General features: G+C 38.8%; 1 protein-coding gene across 12 annotated transcripts in view; it reads left to right on the plus strand.

The window, feature by feature from the left end:
* MAP7 (microtubule associated protein 7) overlaps window positions 1-18,826 on the plus strand; it is a 170,167-nt gene that overhangs the window by 122,262 nt on the left and 29,079 nt on the right. For 9 of the 12 annotated variants that reach the window (XM_036097485.2, XM_036097486.2, XM_078054686.1 and 6 more), the window contains 4 exons: window positions 5,221-5,384; window positions 6,193-6,310; window positions 9,757-9,867; window positions 15,120-15,233. In XM_036097485.2, coding sequence (XP_035953378.2) covers window positions 5,221-5,384; window positions 6,193-6,310; window positions 9,757-9,867; window positions 15,120-15,233 — 507 coding nt within the window. The remainder of the gene's footprint in view (window positions 1-5,220; window positions 5,385-6,192; window positions 6,311-9,756; window positions 9,868-15,119; window positions 15,234-18,826) is intronic. The other 3 variants (XM_078054684.1, XM_078054683.1, XM_036097488.2) reach the window with 1 other exon arrangement.

Raw genomic sequence — 18,826 nt, forward strand, 5'->3', positions numbered from 1 at the left:
CCCATTAGCTGTGGCAGTAGGGCAGGAATTAGTCTGATTGTCGCCAAGACTCACTCCCGATAATTATCTACATTTACTGAGTTCCTACTGCGTGCATGGCACTGGGCTGAGCACTCCCACCTAGACCCTGTCAGGAAGATGGCGCCATTGCAGTTTGAGGATGCGAGACCACACAAGGCACTTGCTTGCTCCGTGGCATGTAAATGGTAAGTGGCAGGCCTAAGGGTAGACTCTCGTTCCTGTGAAGCCTGAGGTGTGCTTTATCCACTACAATACCTTGCCTTTCATTTTAAATTCCTTTTAGTACAAGAGTCACTGTATGTTTCTAAATGGAGTCCAAATTGATAGTGGATTTCTCCTTTGTGTGGCACGGTCATACTGTTTAGTGTCATTAGAGTATAATCCTGGTGACAGCAGCTCAGGGATGGGACTGATTTATTAATGCCCAGTATTTCAGGGGCTACAGTGGGTTTTCATTTCATTTTATATGATGATCCCAGAGTCCAGGGAAACATGAAAACTTCACAAGAATAAGGTTAATAATATTCATTATGATTCTTTTTCTGGACATGCTCTCCTTTTATAGAGCTGCATCTATGAAATGAGTGATCGTTAATGATTTAAATAGGAACAAACTGTTGTAATAGTCTGCTTGGGCTGCCTTAACAAATACCATAGACTGGGGGTTTTAAACAACAGAGACTTATTTTCCCATCATTCTGGATACTGTAAAGTCCAAGATCAAGGTTCTGGCAGAGCTCACTTTCTGGTCAGACCTCTTTTCTGGCTTGCAGATGTGTGCTTTATTCTCACATGGTCTTTCCTCTGAGTGTGAAGAAAGGGAGAGTGAGCTCTTTGGTGTCTCTTTTTATAAGGACACTAAGCCTATTGGATTAGGGCCTCACCCTTATGACCTCATTTAAACATGATTACCTCCTAAAGGCCCTGTCTCCCAATACAGTCACATTGAACATTAAAGCTTCAACATATGAATTTGGGGGGAGGAGGGGAGGGACACAGTTCAGTCCATAGCAGTTTATTGATTATTTTCTTGTGTTCAAAACTCTTATTTCTGAAGGAGAAAATATAAGACTTTGACATTATGTATCATCCATAGGGAATATTTTAAATAACTAAACCTCTTAGAATAAACTAACTTTCAGTTCTTATTAAATAATTGAAATATTTTGTGTATTACCCTTCAGTTTAAAAGAGCGCATGGTCCAGGATCTGCACTTGGTAATAATCCTAGCAGTCACCAGCATACTCTGCAATCATATGAGAAGTGTTGTTTGCTGTTTCACCGTTGTTTGCCTATTCTCTGTGAAAGTGTTTAAGGGCACTGCAATAGGATATCCACTTCCTGGTAGAAAATTGAAGTAGAACTCAATTAGAGCTTGATGGATAAAGAAATATTATTCCTTTAAAAGATTATTTGAGACAAAATTTATTATTATTATTATTATTATTATTATTATTATTATTATTACATCTAGGCCTGTTGTGATTTATAGCACAACCTTAAGAACACCTTTAATTTTCAGAATTGAAATCACAATGATGATGACAATGAAAAATTTGGCAATAATAGCTAATATTTACTGAATGTTTAGTAAGTGCAGAGAACTGTTCTAAAACTGTATTAAGCATAATTATTCTTCTACTTGTCACAGTGAACCTATGAGGAAGGTCCTGTATTTATTCACGATTCACCCTGACAGAGTGAGGCATTGGGAGGTTAAGTAACTTGCCCAAGACCACACCCTTAGGGTGAATGAATCAGGAAGTAGTTCCCAATGAACAGGAAGTAATTATTAAGACCCCTGGATATGTTCTAGTTATGAAAAGCACTGTGGTGAGTGGGGGCAGGGGGGAGGAGGGAGAGCAACGAAAACCTTTGCTACCTAGAAATCAGAATAGAAGAAATGAAGTTTGTGGTAGATGTCATAAGAGCAGCATTGACCCCCCGGAAGAGTCAAAACTCCTGAAGACCTTGAGGGCAGTGTTCCTCCAAATGCCATCATAGACTGCTTGGGACCACCCAGAATCACCTGGGAGGTTTGTTCAAAATTCAGATTCCTGGGCCCCATTCTAGAATTGGTAAATCTGAATATGAGGGTTAGAGCCCAGGAATTTGCATTTTAACTAGTACTCTCCCCTACACACCCCCCAATATGATTCTGAAATATATTGTAAGACCACTGCCTTAAAGGATGGATCAGTTTGGATAAACAATGATGGCAACTTTCTCAACAGAGCGACGACAGGAGCAAAGAGATGGAAGAAGCATGGGTTGTTTGGGAGGGGCACTGAGGAAATAGGTCTAATTAGAATTAAGAGGCCATTTTGGAGAGCAATGCAGAATAAGGCCACAGAAGGGTATTAAGGCCAAGTTTAGGGAGGACTTTAGAAATCAGTGGAGTTTCAGTTTAATGAGAAAATAATCTCAAATATTCATGAGCAAGAAAGTAGCCTGATGAAAAACATTATTTAAGGAAAATTAATCTGTGAACTGAGGAACTCTAATTTTACAAATTTACCTTTGAAAAAATATTTTCTTAATATTCCATAAACATTTTTTTTTTCTTATTTTGTCTTTTGGCTTCTGGGATATCTTACAGGAAAAGAAAATATTACATTGTAAATGTCCTCAAAGACTCTGAATTTTTCCTCAACATGGGGTATAAAAGTCAGAGACTATGTAGTTAGAAAGCTGAGAGTTAAGGAATAAATGTACTGCCTGTCTCCAGGTTTCAGGGTACAAATCCATTTCTTTTTTCTGCCTGGGATCCTCATCCATTGTCAGTGGAGTATAAATTGGTGTGACCTCTGCAGAGGATAGTATGACAATAGCTATCAAAATTGGAAGCGTATATTCCCTTTGATTCAGCAATTCTACTTCTACATGGATATGTTCACGTATCCAGAGATGGTTATGATAGTACAATGTCACCCCAGGTCTGAATTGGTAAAATACTGAAAACTTAGATAATCTATCAATAAGTATCTGGTTATATAAAATAAGGTATGTAGGGGTGCCTGGGTGGCTCAGTTGGTTAAGTGGCTGCCTTCAGCTCAAGTCATGATCCCAGGGTCCTGGGATCGAGCCCCACGTCAGGCTCCTAGCTCAGCAGGGAGCCTACTTCTCCCCTGCCTGCCGTTCCCCCTGCTTGTGCTTGCTCTCTGTCTCTCTGGCTCTCTCTGTGTCAAATAAATAAATAAAATCTTAAAAAAATAAAATAAAATAAGATGTGGACAAGGGAATATTATATAGCCATTAAAAAGGTTGTTGGAGTCATGTTTTATGTGTTGATATGCAAAGATGTCTAAGATATATTTTCAGTGAAAAAAGCAAGACACAGAGCAGAACGTGTACTATGCTACAGTATATATGGATTTTTACTTTTTTTTTTCTTTTACATTTGTACAGAAGGTAAAAGTGGAATACAAGAGGGCCTGGGGTTAGAGGAAGACCTTCATATTGCCTTTTAATATTTTGTACTGTTTAAGCTTGACAGAAGTCTGTCACTGTAAATCCATCTTTTTAAATGAACTAAAATATGTGGTATCATTGAAAGCCTGTTGAAGGTATTCCCACATAGGAAACCAGAAGATATTACATGCACAAGTGTGTGTGATCACAGTAAATTCACCTTTAAAACTTGTTAGAATTATGTTCCCCATCTGTTACTTTCAGTGTGTATTCTCATAGTGTTTTTATTTATTCACTCACTCGGCAGTATTTATTGAACCTATTCTATGTGCTGTTACTTAAAGTAAATTTTCAATTGGGCCTGAGAATTTCTTTAGAACCATGGGCTTTTAAACTTGGAAGAAATCTTGAAAATCAATTTCCACATCTTTTAGGCAAGAGAAAACTAAAATTCAAATGAATGTGTCTTAAGATCTCACCACCCATTAGTGGCAGGGCTGCTGGGAAAACCCAGTTCTCTCTGCCACCACCCTGAGTGATGTCACAAGACAAACTCATCTTGGATTGTCCGTGTCTTTTTACCCAAGTAAAGTCAATTCAGATTGCTTTCAGTAGATTTGTCTCCTTAAATGGACAGCTTTGGAAAGGTTTAATGATAGCAGAAATGCAGAATCTTTAATAGTAAACATTTAGAGGAAATTGAAATGTTCTGAATTTTCATTTTTTTTCCTCTTAAAAAATAACATTTTAACTTACACGCCATGTATTATCCTCAAGGTTTATGCTTTAAATTTTCTTTGGACACTTTTGCCAATAGTGTTAATAGCTCATATTAAAGGTCTGTTTAGTTATCACGGGTCAAGGAAGCATTGTACTAAAAAAAAAGAAAACAAAAGAGTTTTGTTGGGTATGTATTCCCCTAAAATGAGGAAGAACCATGTATATGTAAAGGAGAAAAGAAGCACTCCATCCCTGAATTTTCTGAATTGTGTATTTTCATTCCACCTGTGATATTAATGGTCAGATTTTTCTAACCAGAGTCTGAGCTCTTCAGACACAAGAACTGCTTCTTTAGTCTCTCACATGACTTAGCTGATTCGGTATGATAAATCTATAAGGCATTTAATACAATCTTTTAGCAACTATCAATTCTGTGGGATTTTCTCCCAAATTCTTTTAATACTTTCAGAGAACCAGTGCTATGTTGAAACAACTGTAGTCTCAGGCTTTTGATGGGGAGGATAAAAGAGAGATGAACAGTACTGTTGGTTTTGAGGGCATCATATCAGGATAACACACCAAACTAGAGGACTGTAGGGATTCCCAAAGAATAGAATTCAGTGCATCTTCTTCGACCTCATTGTTAGCATATTAAAATTATGCTAGAAATTAACAGTGGTATTTTTTCCTCAAAACTGAAAAAAAAATCTTGAAAATCAATTTCCACGTCTTTTAGGCCAGGCTTGGTAAATACAAAACCAAAGAACCCATGTTTGTTCATTGTGGGCCATTTATACAGTCCTACCTATGCAAATTTTCTTGTTTTTCTGTTAAGAGAGAGTGTGTGCAAGCAGGGTGGGGCGCGGCACAGGGAGAGGGAGAATCTTAAGCAGGCTCCAGGCCCAGGGCAGAACCCGGGGGGCGGGCTCCATCTCACGGCCCTGAGATCATCCCTGAGCCAAAATCAAGAGTCTGACTTTTAACCAACTGAGCCACCCAGGCACCCCAGTACCTATTCAAGTTCTGAACCTGCCTGTGCTTGATTTCCCTTGTTTTTCCTCCTGAAGCTGCAAGAGAAATAATCTGGTTAGAACGGGAAGAGCGAGCCCGGCTGCACTATGAAAAGCATCTGGAAGAGCGGAAGAAGAAACTAGAAGAACAGAGGCTGAAGGAGGAGCGGAGGAGGGCTGCTGTGGAGGAAAAGCGGAGGCAGAGGCTGGAGGAGGACAAAGTAAGAGGCCGCCCTGGGCAGTAAATGGGAGGTTTGTCTACTTCAGAAATGCAGCACATTTAGGGTGAAACCTTCCATTAAGGTGCTGGGCTGCCTAGCAACATTAAGTAATCCGTTTTATAGATAGATAGCCGCAGCTTCTAGGGAGGTTGGGGTATGGAGGGCAGGTAGCGAATGGTGTGGTTGTTAAAATTGTTTCCCTAAAAACTTTAAAAGCCCAGGTCTCTGGTCTAGAGCTGTAACTTACTTATGTTCCGTTCATCTGTGTGAAAAGTATCGTGATGACTCCCAAGTAATTGGGTTTTTCCGGGGCTTTATCGCTTAACATTTTCACATGGATTGTCTCATTTAACGTGTACACAACCCCTAAGTGTTTATATAGCAGTTTCTGCAAAAATGAACATGTAGATTCAGAATGAGTAAGTCACAGCTCAGTAAGTCATGGAGTCAAGATTACCCACCTGCTCAGATACTAAATTCCATTGTTTTTTAAGATACAGTACCACATTTGTTTAGCATCTGCTCAAGCTAAGACCTGCACCACCGTGCTTTTGTGAATTGATGAAAGTACCACGTTCCTGGTAATAATAACAAGGGTTGCTTATTTAAGTACCTGTTGTTCACCAGGGGCTTTATCAACGGGGACTTAATGATTTCAGTAACCCTCCCAGGCTGACGTGTAAACGTTAGGAGGTAGGAGTACTAAGGTAAAAATCTCAGTAGTGCCTTTACTCCATTCTGCCTTAAGTTGAAGAAGCCTCGGACAACCAGGTTGAATCTAATCATCCGCTCCTCTGTTCCATTTAAGGAACGCCATGAAGCTGTTGTACGACGGACGATGGAAAGGAGCCAGAAGCCAAAACAGAAGCATAACCGGTGGTCATGGGGAGGCCCTCTCCATGGGAGCCCCAGCATCCACAGTGCAGGTAAACAAGCCGTGAATGCTTTCGAAAATCACTACTTTTTTCCTGGACAGCAAAAGGGCAGTTGCTTCTTTCTTCTAAGCCTGTGTTTCCAAAACAAAAATCATGGGCTGAAATAATTAAACTATAAATGATGCTCCTACTGTTTGAGGATAAGAGGGTGATGGAGGTAAGAAGATAAGGTTCTCTCCCTTAACACAGGCTCCTTTTCTCTTTTGTTACACAATTCCCTCAAAGAGATAGAAATCTATGCAGTGTTTCTAAGTAAACATGCAGTTTGCACGCTACATTATTTTAAGTAATCATTTGCATTAAGATTTCAGGATGATGGAAGAAGTTAACCGATTTTATCATCTTCTCTGGAAGAATCATAGCAGTATTGACTGATCAAAATCAATACCATGAGCTTGCGTATTCAGACCGTAAAGCGTGTGCAGGGTTAATGCTCTGCAGGAGAAAGCGCAGGTTCTGAACCTAGAGCCAGCGAATGTCTCAGCCATTCCCTCGTTCTTGAATGGACATAAAACCTACTGAAATTTGGACCTAATGAGAGGCTTTATTTTTGTACTGTAAATTCGATACACTTTGAATTTTATATAGTGTGTCAGTTCTTTTTCGTCTGTGTGAGTCTAATAACGTTTTTTATTATTATTATTATTTATTTTGAAAAATCATTGTCTTACATTCTGTCCCCAGGTGGTTTTGTTGAATCATCCTTCACCTTTCTCGATTTAGCAGGCCTGGACCACCACCTCACAACTCTTGGTGGTACTAGAAAAGCTGGTACAGACATCCCTATGGTTGCTGATTGCCTGACCTGTAGCTAGCACCTCCGACCTAGGGCCGGTCCATCAGTAGCTGAACCATCACCACCTTAGGCATAATGCATGCTTACTATCCCATTGCATAGACCTAGATCTGGGATGTGGCACAGTGTTTCTTAAGTGCGACGATACAACTTCGTGACTGGAAGGTGTTGAAATAATGCAATGACATGTTTACTTTCTAAGTGATGATTTTGGATAAAACCTTTAAAAAGTGCTTTTTTAGTTAATAAATTACCTGGGTTCAAAGTACATCCAGTTTGCTCTCTCCTACCCCACCCCATCCCCACCCCTGTCTGTTTTCTGCTCTTAGTTTTAATCTAGAAAACCATGGATTATTGTTTGCTCTACTCTTTCATTCCTAACGTTCAGTGTGCCCAGTAGAAGCTCTTTATTTTAAAAATTCTAAAAGCATATTATTATCACAACTTACTTTCCTCTGATGTTGAACAGTATTTGAAAGTACTCTTTTTGGTTTTTCCCTTGGCTCTTAGTGACCCAGTGGTACTTGGTGGGGGCACGTGGCAAATCTGTAATCATAAGGCTTATTTATGTGTGATATTTTGTTCTCAGGGCAGTTTTACATATATGCTCCGTACAGGAAAAGCTGTCATGGTACATATCTTTATAACCTTACTTTTATTGCTTCCACATTCAGAGTTTAGTATATGGCCTTTATTTCTGCCACTCGGAGCATGAGAAGCTAGTGCTGTATTTGTTAGCCCTTGGATAATATCCATTTTTATAAGAGCTGTGAATTAGAAAAAAATTGCTGTTATACAAGAACGGAGAAGTTGGAAAGTAACTGGACTTTGCCAAAATTCTCAAAGGTCGCAGTGATCTGCTGTGATCTGAAGAGCAGTGACCTGGCCTTACTCATTTATAAAAATGCCTCACTCAGGATGGGCACTCAGTGTTTGCTGATCAAAAAACAGATCTTAGAAATTAAATTTAATCCAGATTAAATCAGTGTGATGCCTTACTGCTCACACATCAACTAGCCCTGGTTTGGAAACTTTTTTAAATGGATTCTTCCTAAATCCTTTCGTGAATTTGTACTTTGTTCAGCAAGAAAAAGAAACGATTAAAAATGGTCTTATTATATTAAGTAATAGAATAAATAACACATTATACCTCCATCATTTTCACCATGCAGAGTAGGCCTGCATGGAGACACGATGTCCCCCAACTGAAGCTTAACATACAAAAACAAGATCAGGAAATGTATTGCTGTCAATCATCCAGAAATGGCTTTTGTTATCCTTCCCTGTGTCCCCTGGACCTTACATTTCATCATTAAGATGTTCCTTTTGATATTTTATCCTCAATCTTCAGGATTGCTCCAAGAGCCTGTCAGTTAAGGGTTAACTGATGTCACAGGCTTGATGTCTGGGTTTGTTTGTTTTATAATTGAGTTGCTTCAACCATACACATGGTAGAGATAGGAATGTCTGACGTTGGTAGAAGACTTGTTTATCCCCCATACGCTGTAAATAATGGCCAAAAATGGTTATTCTATGGAGGGACGTTTACTATAAAATTTTTGACTACCAATGTTACTTAGACCGATGGGAACTGGGTTTTAAAGGCATCTACCACAAGGATTATTTTTTGTTTTTAGTTTTAGAAGAAGCTAACAATAGAAAACAAAATATGGCAAAACCCTTTTAACTTTGGTCGTAGGTCAGAACCTCCACTTGCCCTCCTAAAGAAATATAATGAGATTTTTAGACTTTTATTCTATGCAGTTTTATTCAGGGAACACGATCTATTCTAATGAGCCTGGTTGCAGCTTGGTTCCACCGTACAGACAGCAAACTAACAGAGCTAGTTTTTGCCGTGTATCTTCTCGCTGAACTTTAAGAATTACTATGAAATTACTCACCTACAGGAATTATTTAAGTAATTATTAATAAACTTAAAGAATTCTGATTTTCTTTCTATTGCCGTCAGTTTTGTTGGGCAAGTTTGTGGGCTGATTCTATATTTGTAAACCACCCAAAACTCGGTGTTATAGGCAGAGGTGTGGTAGTTCGTAGACTTTTTAAAAAGAAACTCTACGGTGGCCATCCGTTCCACACCTAGAGTCTTTCTTCTTCTTTCTTTTTAATCTGTTTTTCTGTAATGAACTTTAATGCCCTGGGTAAAATGACTCTACAAGAAAAAGTAGCAGCAATGCATAGAACCTGGAGTTCTTTTTTTTTTTTCTTCTAGTGTTTGCATTCTATTTCACCAGCCCCATTTCTACCCCCTTGTTCCTAGTGGGGGCAATTCTAAGGGCATCCATTTTTACAATCTCCTCTTTGCTGTACGGTCTGCCCCATTATTTTAGTTGCCCTCCACTGGCCTTGGTCTTCGTCTGTCTGTTGTATTATAATAAAATGCTTGAATTTCCCTGGCTGACAAACTGGTGTACTAAATATTTATTTTATCCTACAAGAAAAATGAATTTTATTTCTAACCTTTAAGTTACCTTTAAATGTCCACTTAGAAAACTGTGCTATTACATAAGATCTAGTAATAGAGCTGAAAGCATCCAATCCTAGTTTTTCCTTCCTTCAGCGAACTAGGAAATTGCAATCCTGCACGCTGGCTGTCAATTAGCATTATCTCCATTTGTTTTAGATCCAGACAGGCGGTCAGTTTCCACCATGAATCTTTCGAAACATGTTGATCCCGTCATTAGCAAGCGGCTCTCCTCTTCATCTGCAACTTTACTAAATTCTCCAGATAGAGGTACAGTCAAAAGGAAAACCAAAAAAAAGTGTTCTGTTATTTACTTAATGCTTTTTTTTTTTTCTGGATGTTTACAGCTAAAAATAAGCATCTGAAGTTGCTTTCCCTACGTTTCTTAAATAGGAAGAACAAAACTTCAGAGTAAAAAAGCAATAAACGGCTGAGCAGCATTTCCCTTGTGACAAGAACCTTGCTCATTTTAGAACTTGGCTGAATGGTTGCATTTAGCAGTGATGAAAGCGGTGCTTCTCAACTTTTTAGTAAATGAGTTTACAGCTCCAGAAGTCACCCACTTACCCACCACCATGCAAATAATCTTTGTTACGAACATTTATTTTACTTCAATCATGTTGTCTTTGACTTTTCATCTGTACTTTGGGAATTCCAAGCTTTGACTTTCTAAAAAATCTTGAATGATTCATGTTGGTAGATTTCATTTTGCTATTTGATTTCTAATTTAACCAAACCTTGCTTACTGCATCTCTTGTACATCTCTTGTGTGTGTGTGATTGGTTTTTGGTGTCCATTCATTTTGCTCTTAAGGGATTTGGCCTAACTTCAAGAATATCATCATTGAAGCCTCCTACAACTTTTAATAATCATAGTCCTCCAATTATTGTTTTATTTGAATTTTGAGTTTTATTCATCCCATGGATTTACAGTACATGAATGTTGAGCTATTTATAAAATTAAAGTTTTATTTTACATATTTATATGTCATAAAAGGAAAAATCAAGTTTTTAAGATAAGCTATGGTTTTACAGAACTTAAAGTGATTTTAAGTTAGAAAGCCAAAGAATTACTGTGCAATATAAAAACACATACTCTCTAAAAGTAACAAACTGTGGTTATTTTGAATGATTTATTAGAAACTGGGAAACGTTCAGTGTTTATAGTCTTTAAAAAAAATTCAATGTGTGCATGTTCTGTGTGTATGTGTATTCATATATTTTGTATTGTGTAAGAGTTGTGTCATTGTAATGTACAATATTATATGTGTTGATGCTATTTTATAACTAATAACTAATCTCTTAAAGCAGTAAATGTTGAACAATTTCCTAATCTTGCCTTTTAACCTAAAGCATTCCTTTTTTTTTTTTTTTTAACTAATTTGCCTAAATCATCGATATTAGACTTGTAGTCAAATTAGGGGCCTTCTATATGTTAGAGAAAAGTATTATGAATTAACATCCCTTTCATAAATAGCCTTTATTTTCAAACTCATTCCCTTAGTATAAAATATAGCATATGACTGCTGTTCTTACAGTTGTCTGCTCATCTTTTCTTTGGATTTGATCACTTACTCAGCACTTTAATTTTATACTTTTGTGAACCTATGTCTAAGACAAACTACAATTGGGATTTTACGATACTTTGAAGTCAGACCTTACTTACTGCCTCTTGCAGTTCCACAGCTGAAATTGGGGTAGATGGGCAATAAACCAAACAATATCCTACCACCCTTCTATGGGATGACAGTGATTTGTCAACTAGCAACAGGATTGTTTAAAAGAGTCTGCCTGATCATATCTGATTGGATATTCTTAATAGGATCTTAAAACTGGGAGAGTTTTATTGGATGGCTCATCTGTTCCAGTTGGGGTAACAGAGTTCCAGAGATGATTGCAGAGCTTAAAGACCCGATTTAATAGCCTACAAACTAATTGTTGGAGAAGAGGGTCTAGCACAGAGATCCCCAGCTCCTAACCTGTGTTGTTGTTATGCTGCATCTTCAGTTCTTACCTTCCTTAGATCAACCCTGACTTTATACGTTCTTCCTTTGAGTGAGGTTAAGGATCAAGGGAAGTTCAACAGCCAGGTCCAGGAAACCGCCCCATGAATCATGGGGCCTATCAAATCGAATCCTAAGCTAGACTAATAGGATCAGAGGAAGAGCACTAAATTTGGGAGTTCTGCTGCTCTGCCCCCTTGTCAAAAGAACTGTGAACCACCAGTTCCTGGATCCAATAGGCCAGGTCAAGTTTGGTCACGAAGGAAGATTCAGTTCATCCAGGAGCTCCCATATGGTCCAGGAAGCTTTTTTCTTTTTTTTTTTTAAGTTAGACAAAACTTTCAGTAGGACCGTGAGGGGGCTAGGCCTTTTAATGAGAATAGAAATTCTTCTGAATTTGAACTTCTCTAATTTATAAATTTAGTAACTTAATTTTCTTTTCTGCTCTCTTTATATTTTTCTATCTATTTTTAAAAGTTGGTTATGCTTTATTAAATTAGGAAGCATTCTTATCAAATTATTAAATTAGAGGCTTTTACAGATAAATCTATTAAAGGGTGTACACCATTTACTAGATTGTCTGAGCTTTCTCAGCCCTATAGCACAGGCCTTCAAGCTGATCTTAAATTGAGGCTCTGATGCGATCAAGGTTGACATTCAGCCAGAATGCTCTCCTGGTTATTAAAAATACTGAAATATTTCCATACCAGTTGGTAAATACCCACTTCCCCAAGCTGTGCTTCCCCAGGTCCTCCAGAGCTAATGCATGGCACCCATTAGCTCTGTGCCTCTGCCCTACTTGTTTTTAAATATTTTGATTATCACACTTGAATATAGTGTCACACAGACTGAAAAAATGACCTGAGTTAAAAGAAACCTCTGATTACCAAAGATTTTTATAATTGCTGCAATAGAGAGAATTTTGCCACTGGAAATTTTTACATTAAAAATGTGTGTTTCTTAATATTCTTAAGCTACCTACTTATCCAGATTTTTCTCAAGGAAGGGTAAGGATTTCAAAAAAAAGCAAGAAATGAAATTGCCTACCGTTTGCTTAAAATTAGTCCATACATATTTCCCTAGAATCTAGATCACAGGCAGGTTCTGTTTGCTGGAACAGGGTTTTTTGTTCTTGTTTTAATTTGAATTCACTGCCATCATTCTAAAAATCGAATATCTCCTACAACATTTGGGTTTCCTACTTCTCGTGAACTACCAGGATCTGGCAACACTTGCCTGATTTTTGCATGGCACCCATCGGAAACTGAACAGTGATTTCCTGCGTATGGAAGATTGGGGTAGTACAGACATCTATAATATTTGTGTGCCTCCCCTGGTCCAGATGGTCTGTTATAGGAATCATCAATATCTCATTTTTAAGTGATTAAGTAGGATCAATACTAAATATGGTTTCACGAGAATTAATATCTCTTCCTTCAGAGGCTTGTCATCTTAAAATCAGGCGCCTCGAGGTGGTGGTGGTGGGACAGTAAAGTAACTCTCCTGTCCTAACCTTTACTAAAAAGTTATCTTCTGAAACAGATCTCTCTCTCGTTCAGGGCATAGTAATGAACGCAGAAGCGGAAACATGTTCCTTCTGGCAAAATCTTTCATTCACGCTGTTAGATCTGTAAAACAAATCTCTTTGGATTTGCTTTAAACACAAGTCAAAGAGGGTTTTGAATCTTCATTTGAGGCAAATTCTTTGGTTGATGCTTTAAAGACTCACAGAAATAAAGTTAATGAACTTCTTAATCCAGGGGGAAAGAAAAGACCTGTCTTCTCAATGGTAAACCATCTCTGCAGTTGTGAGCCAGTCATCCCGCAGAGTTTATCAAGGAAAGGAAGCATTCCTCTGTTCTTCCCCTTCTCATCTACTTGAAAAAATAGAGTTCTGTTGAAGATTTTCATTTCATCCTCCTCACTCTTCCCCACTGGTTTTCTTGTGTGACTGTATTCTCCTTTTAGTTTACGCTCAATTCCATTGTTGGTGCTCACATACACACACTTCCATATTATAGTGTATAACAGCCCTTGTTCCGCTGTCATTCTACCATGTAACTGTTACTCTATTATATATGTATAATTGTATATATACAACATATACATATTTATATAATCCTTTTATTTACGACTGTCAGATAAGATTTAACTCTGAAGACTCTCCTGATAACAGAAAATCTAATAATTCACTAATTCTTAAATTCACCGCAGCCTTGATCAAAATAACCACTTTTAAAAAAATAAAGTCAGGTAATTAAGGTAATTACTGGAGGTTGGTAGTTCCTTTCAAATAGGAGCAAATATTTCCTATACCAACATTTAATATCAGATAACGTCTGTTAACTAAAACTAGTTTTTTAGAGTTTAAATGTCATTCCTTAAAATACAACATAGAAAAGGTTATTGAGAGAACAATCGCTCCAGAGGCAAGAGGATTTGCATCTGCTGTTTATGATACAGAGCAGAACTGGCCTTGTCAGGTTTAGACAGTTTTAAAGACTTTTATCAGTGACTTGGGAGTGTGCCCTGAAATAGAGATGTATGGTTACCTGACTTTAATAATACTTTTAGGATTTTGCAAGCTTCTTCCCTGATATTTTTGGAAAGTACCTTCTATATTTTCATAGGCCACCACTGGAAGCTAACAATATAAGTGAAGTCATTAATTTATAATTAGCGTGCATTTCCTAACAGTGGTCTTGCCACCAAGCCCCAGTACAGTTTGGGACTATATTCACTGCATTATTCTAAATTTATTTTCTGGAATCTTCACACACCCACTAGTAATTTCTCACATTAAGTTTATATTGGATTTTGGTTTTTGTTTCATTTCATCTTGCTTCAGCTTTACCCTTATCCTCCACCAAAATATTTATGTTGTTACCAAACAGGGACCTGAAGGAACCTGGCTTGCCGAGTGGAAAAGTCAAAAGGAAATCCCAGACAGAACTTTGCATGAGCCCTCTTTCCTTTTATTAGATCTAATTTCCCCCTAGTTGACGAAGTAGCAGTTCATGGACATCTAGCAAAATGTAATGGAGACTCTTTCTGTCTGCATTTATATAGAAATGCAGTCTTGCATTACGCTGCCAAAGCCTGTGTTGGAGTTGATTATACAGGACACTTAGGAAGCCCCTTGGCTGAGGTGTGTGCCATTAGTCCCCTGCCCATCCTGATGAGGGCAGATAGTACAACTACATGCCAAACCTGACGGTGACGTTGATATCTCTGTTTTGTTACCTGTTCACTCCTAAAGAAGGGGGTTAGCAAGATCTGCATCCATAAAACTAACATAGAGCCCGTCACAAACTTAACATCTTGAAGAAAGGCAACGTTATGGAATAGCTCCTTCTCTGGGCAGAGTTCCCGTCTCCCAGACCCTATTCCTGCTGTCCTCCCTGGAGAGCCTTGTCTCTTGAAGGCCTGGCATATGGAAGCAATAAGTATGATGCTTTTGCCCCTGCTCCCCCCGCCGGAAAGAATTCCTCTAACATCTTGCTTATGTGGTGACGTCTAGCTCGCCGCCTGCAGCTCAGCCCATGGGAGAGCAGCGTTGTTAACAGACTGCTGACGCCCACACATTCGTTCCTGGCCAGAAGTAAAAGCACAGCAGCCTTGTCTGGAGATACAGGTAAAACTGTCAAAGTGCAACTTTCTTGGTGAGGTAAAGTCCTCCTTTTAAAGCACACCTGAGCCACCCCGGTCCATCTAATCGTGTCTCAGGCTTCCCCATTGTGTTTGCTTCTCTTTCCCTGGGTGCAGTGGCTTTGGAAATGTCTGTTGGTGTTGGTTTCACGCTCCTGGTACTGTTTCCTCTTCGCATCTTATCTGGACACCAGATGCCAGGCAGACAAAGGATGCCCCTCCTTGTGATCAGATGGCTTCAGATGCTTCTGTGTGTTTGTAACATCACCAGAAAAACCTACCCCTTCCCCGCCTTTCTCTCTGCCCCTGCATCTGAGCAGACCATCAGAGGTAGACATGATTTAATATTTAATACTGATAGATGGACTTGAGACTAAAATCAAAGCCCAGGTCGATTTAAGCAAGAGTTTCACGATGTGGCTTGGGCTAGCAACTTCTGCCTACGCCAGGCTTTCGTATGTAATCTAGGAATTAGTACCCTCTCAAATCTCTAAGAGCTGTGGAGAAGGCTAATTACAGTCTTCTTCTTTGTTACATACTTTGAAAATATGGCGAATGTGCCAAGTACTGGTTATTGTAATTAGTTATAACTCCTCTATGTTTTTGAAATGCAAAGCTTGCCCGAATGAGCCAATTAGTTTAATGAGAAGTTAGTGTAGAGCCTAGATCTAGCTGGAAAGAAAGATACATCTTCAGCTTTTGGCAACATCTCTTTTGTGGTGAGTTGATTTGGTTTTTCCCAAATATCTCTGGGCACAATAGGTGTATCTCTGTAAGCAGCCTAGCAGCTCTTGTCTTAGCACTTGGGAAATTACATGGCCTCTTCATAAAGTTCCCTTTAAAAATACTTTGCCCCTGCAAGTCTCTTCATGTTCATTAGCCCTCTTTGCAAATCATTCTTGGTGGTTTTATGATTTTTTTTCATCTCTGGTGTCCAGTGAGCTAATAACAACCCTAATTCTCACAATATCCCCAGGAGGCAGTCGAAAAACCAAGTGCAGACATTCCTACCACCTGCTTGTGGAAACCAAGTGCGGTGACACTAAGTGACTTATACCAGAGCCACTTAGAATTCTGATTGGTGGACTGGGTCTTAAACATGCTTCCCCCCTCCTTCCTCGGTGCCTGGAGTGATGCTCTGTGTACAGTTGTGCATTCAATTAGCTGGACCACAGCATTCTGTGTTTTCTGTGAAGGAACTCTCCTGTCAGCTGTCACGTCGCATCTGAGATTTTTCCATGGGAGAAGGTACAACTAATTTCAAGATAGTTTACTTTCTGTCTGGGTGTGTCATGCTCTTACACAAGTCATGAAAGTTTTTCCACATGTCCAGCTAATTGAAGAAACTGTAACACTGCTTTTAGTCCTGTTTCGTAGGATCTAAATAATTTAGGGCTCTCATGCTTTGGAATCTCCACCTCGTATGTTGTTTCATAGTGAATGACTGCCTCGCAGCTGAAGGAAGTGTCTGTCTTTGCTTTTTCTGTCACCACTAACTTGTGTCAATTCTTTTCGCTTCTCCTCCAGTCCTTTACAACATCATTCGCTCATTCTCCACCCACTCTGCTGGCCCATCTTCCCACATTCTCTCTTCACTGTTCTAATCAATCAGGGTGCTTTTTACTTGCTAACTGGCTGTTCTTTACTTTTCATCTTTCCCATTCTCCTTTTCACAAATGGATACATTTCTGTAATTTATTTTACAGTGAAGCAATGCATAGGCCTTTACTTGAGTTGCCGCTCTTATTAATACATTCCTTAGATCATTGTTACCTTATTGTTGCATTGATACAGCTTATATTTAATGAACCAAAACTGTTGTTTTAATTTTTTTCCATTTGAAATTATATATGTAAACATCCCTTATGTTTATCTTGTCAGAAACACTGTATTCATCTCTTTTCCTTTTTCCATCTGCTCTCCACGATTATTCTTCCTTGTCTTTCCATTTTACTGTTGTCTCTTGAGTTCATCTTATATCTGGTTGCCATTGGCAAGAGGATGACCTACATCCAGAGCCAGGATTAAAGAGCAGATCACAACAGCCATCCTTACCCCTAGGGTGTTTGGTGATTGCAAACTCCCAGAACAAGCAGTAAGAGCACTTGAAATTTGCAAGAGTCTCCTACCTCTCATTTGTGGCCACTGCTTTGGGTTGACTTCTCCGTGCCCTTTTTTTTTTTTTTTTAAGATTTTATTTATTTATTTGACAGACACAGCGACAGAGGGAACATAAGCAGAGGAAATGGGAGAGGGAGAAGCAGGCTTCCCACTGAGCAGGGAGCCCAATGCGGGGCTCATTCCCAGGACTCTGGGATCATGACCTGAGCTGAAGCCAGACGCTTAACCAACTGAGCCACCCAGGCGCCCCTCCACACCCATTTTTTTAAAAATACATTTAAAATACATGTGATTATTACGGCTCAGGGTTAAAAGAGTTGATACATATAAAATGTTTAGACTAGTACCTGCACATAGTAGGCCCTCAATAAATGTTATTAATATTATTATTTTATAAATTTTCTATTCTCTGTGCTATACTCCAGCCACTTGTACTGCATTATCTTTTCTCTGCACTTTTCATATATAGTTCATTTAGAAGATCCTGAATAAGTTAAATTAATGCACACTTGTTACCAAGAGTAGAAGGAAATAGAGATATTATAGAAGACTTTCTATTGGACACTCCATAGAAGAATCTTCATGTTTAATAGAACTACTTTGGGATACCAAGAGCACTCTGGGAAAATCAAAATACGGTATATTACTGCTCTTACTCTTTTCTTAAAAAGGGCAAGATAATTCCAGTAAATGATTTAAAGGTTTCAGGTTTTCAGTAGTTGCTGTTCACAACAACAACCCATTCCATGAAACGTAATGTCCTTAGAATTTACAGTGTTCGTTTTAGCCAGACAATGTTCCTTGAACAATTAAACTTGAGGATTTTTGTACAAACTGCACTCAATAGATTTAAGGATATTTCTCCCTTTGCTTAATATTACCTCAGCGCTGTAATAAAGAATGAACCAGAGGGGTGATGAGATTGGCTTAGACCCATGATCATCTCAGGAAGTGCTCCCTAGATACCCTTGAAATGATTTTCCACTGGAGGACAATGAACTCCTATTTCTGTGTTTCCTTTTTCCTGTCAGACCCAGGCCTCAGAGCAGGGCTGTGGTCTAGGGTTTCTTGATTCTGGAGCAAGGTAAATGGCCTCTGGCTGTGCCCTGGGCGGTCAGTGCCTTTCCTGGTCATTAATCCCACAGAAGTACCTTGTGCCAGGATCTTATTCTTTAAATGCATTTGATTGGCTTGGAAGAGTTTTGCATTATTGAACTCTTCAGTGTCTGGGAAATGCAAATTCTTTGTTGTGGTGCTTGAAAAGGGTTATTTTCAAATAGTTTCCCCAGTGATCACAAGAAGCCAAATGAGACTAGGTTCTCCTTTCTCACAAAAAAAGGAATCTTCCTTCACCATTAAGGTCTGAAGCAAAGTTTATGTGAACTCCCAAGTTAAGATACACATATTCTTTTAAGGAGGACTGAGGGGGGAATGCAAAATGTTTTAGTTTATCCTGAA

The sequence above is a fragment of the Halichoerus grypus genome, chromosome 9, assembly GCF_964656455.1.
Source record: "Halichoerus grypus chromosome 9, mHalGry1.hap1.1, whole genome shotgun sequence".
Classification (NCBI taxonomy): Eukaryota; Metazoa; Chordata; class Mammalia; order Carnivora; family Phocidae; genus Halichoerus; species Halichoerus grypus.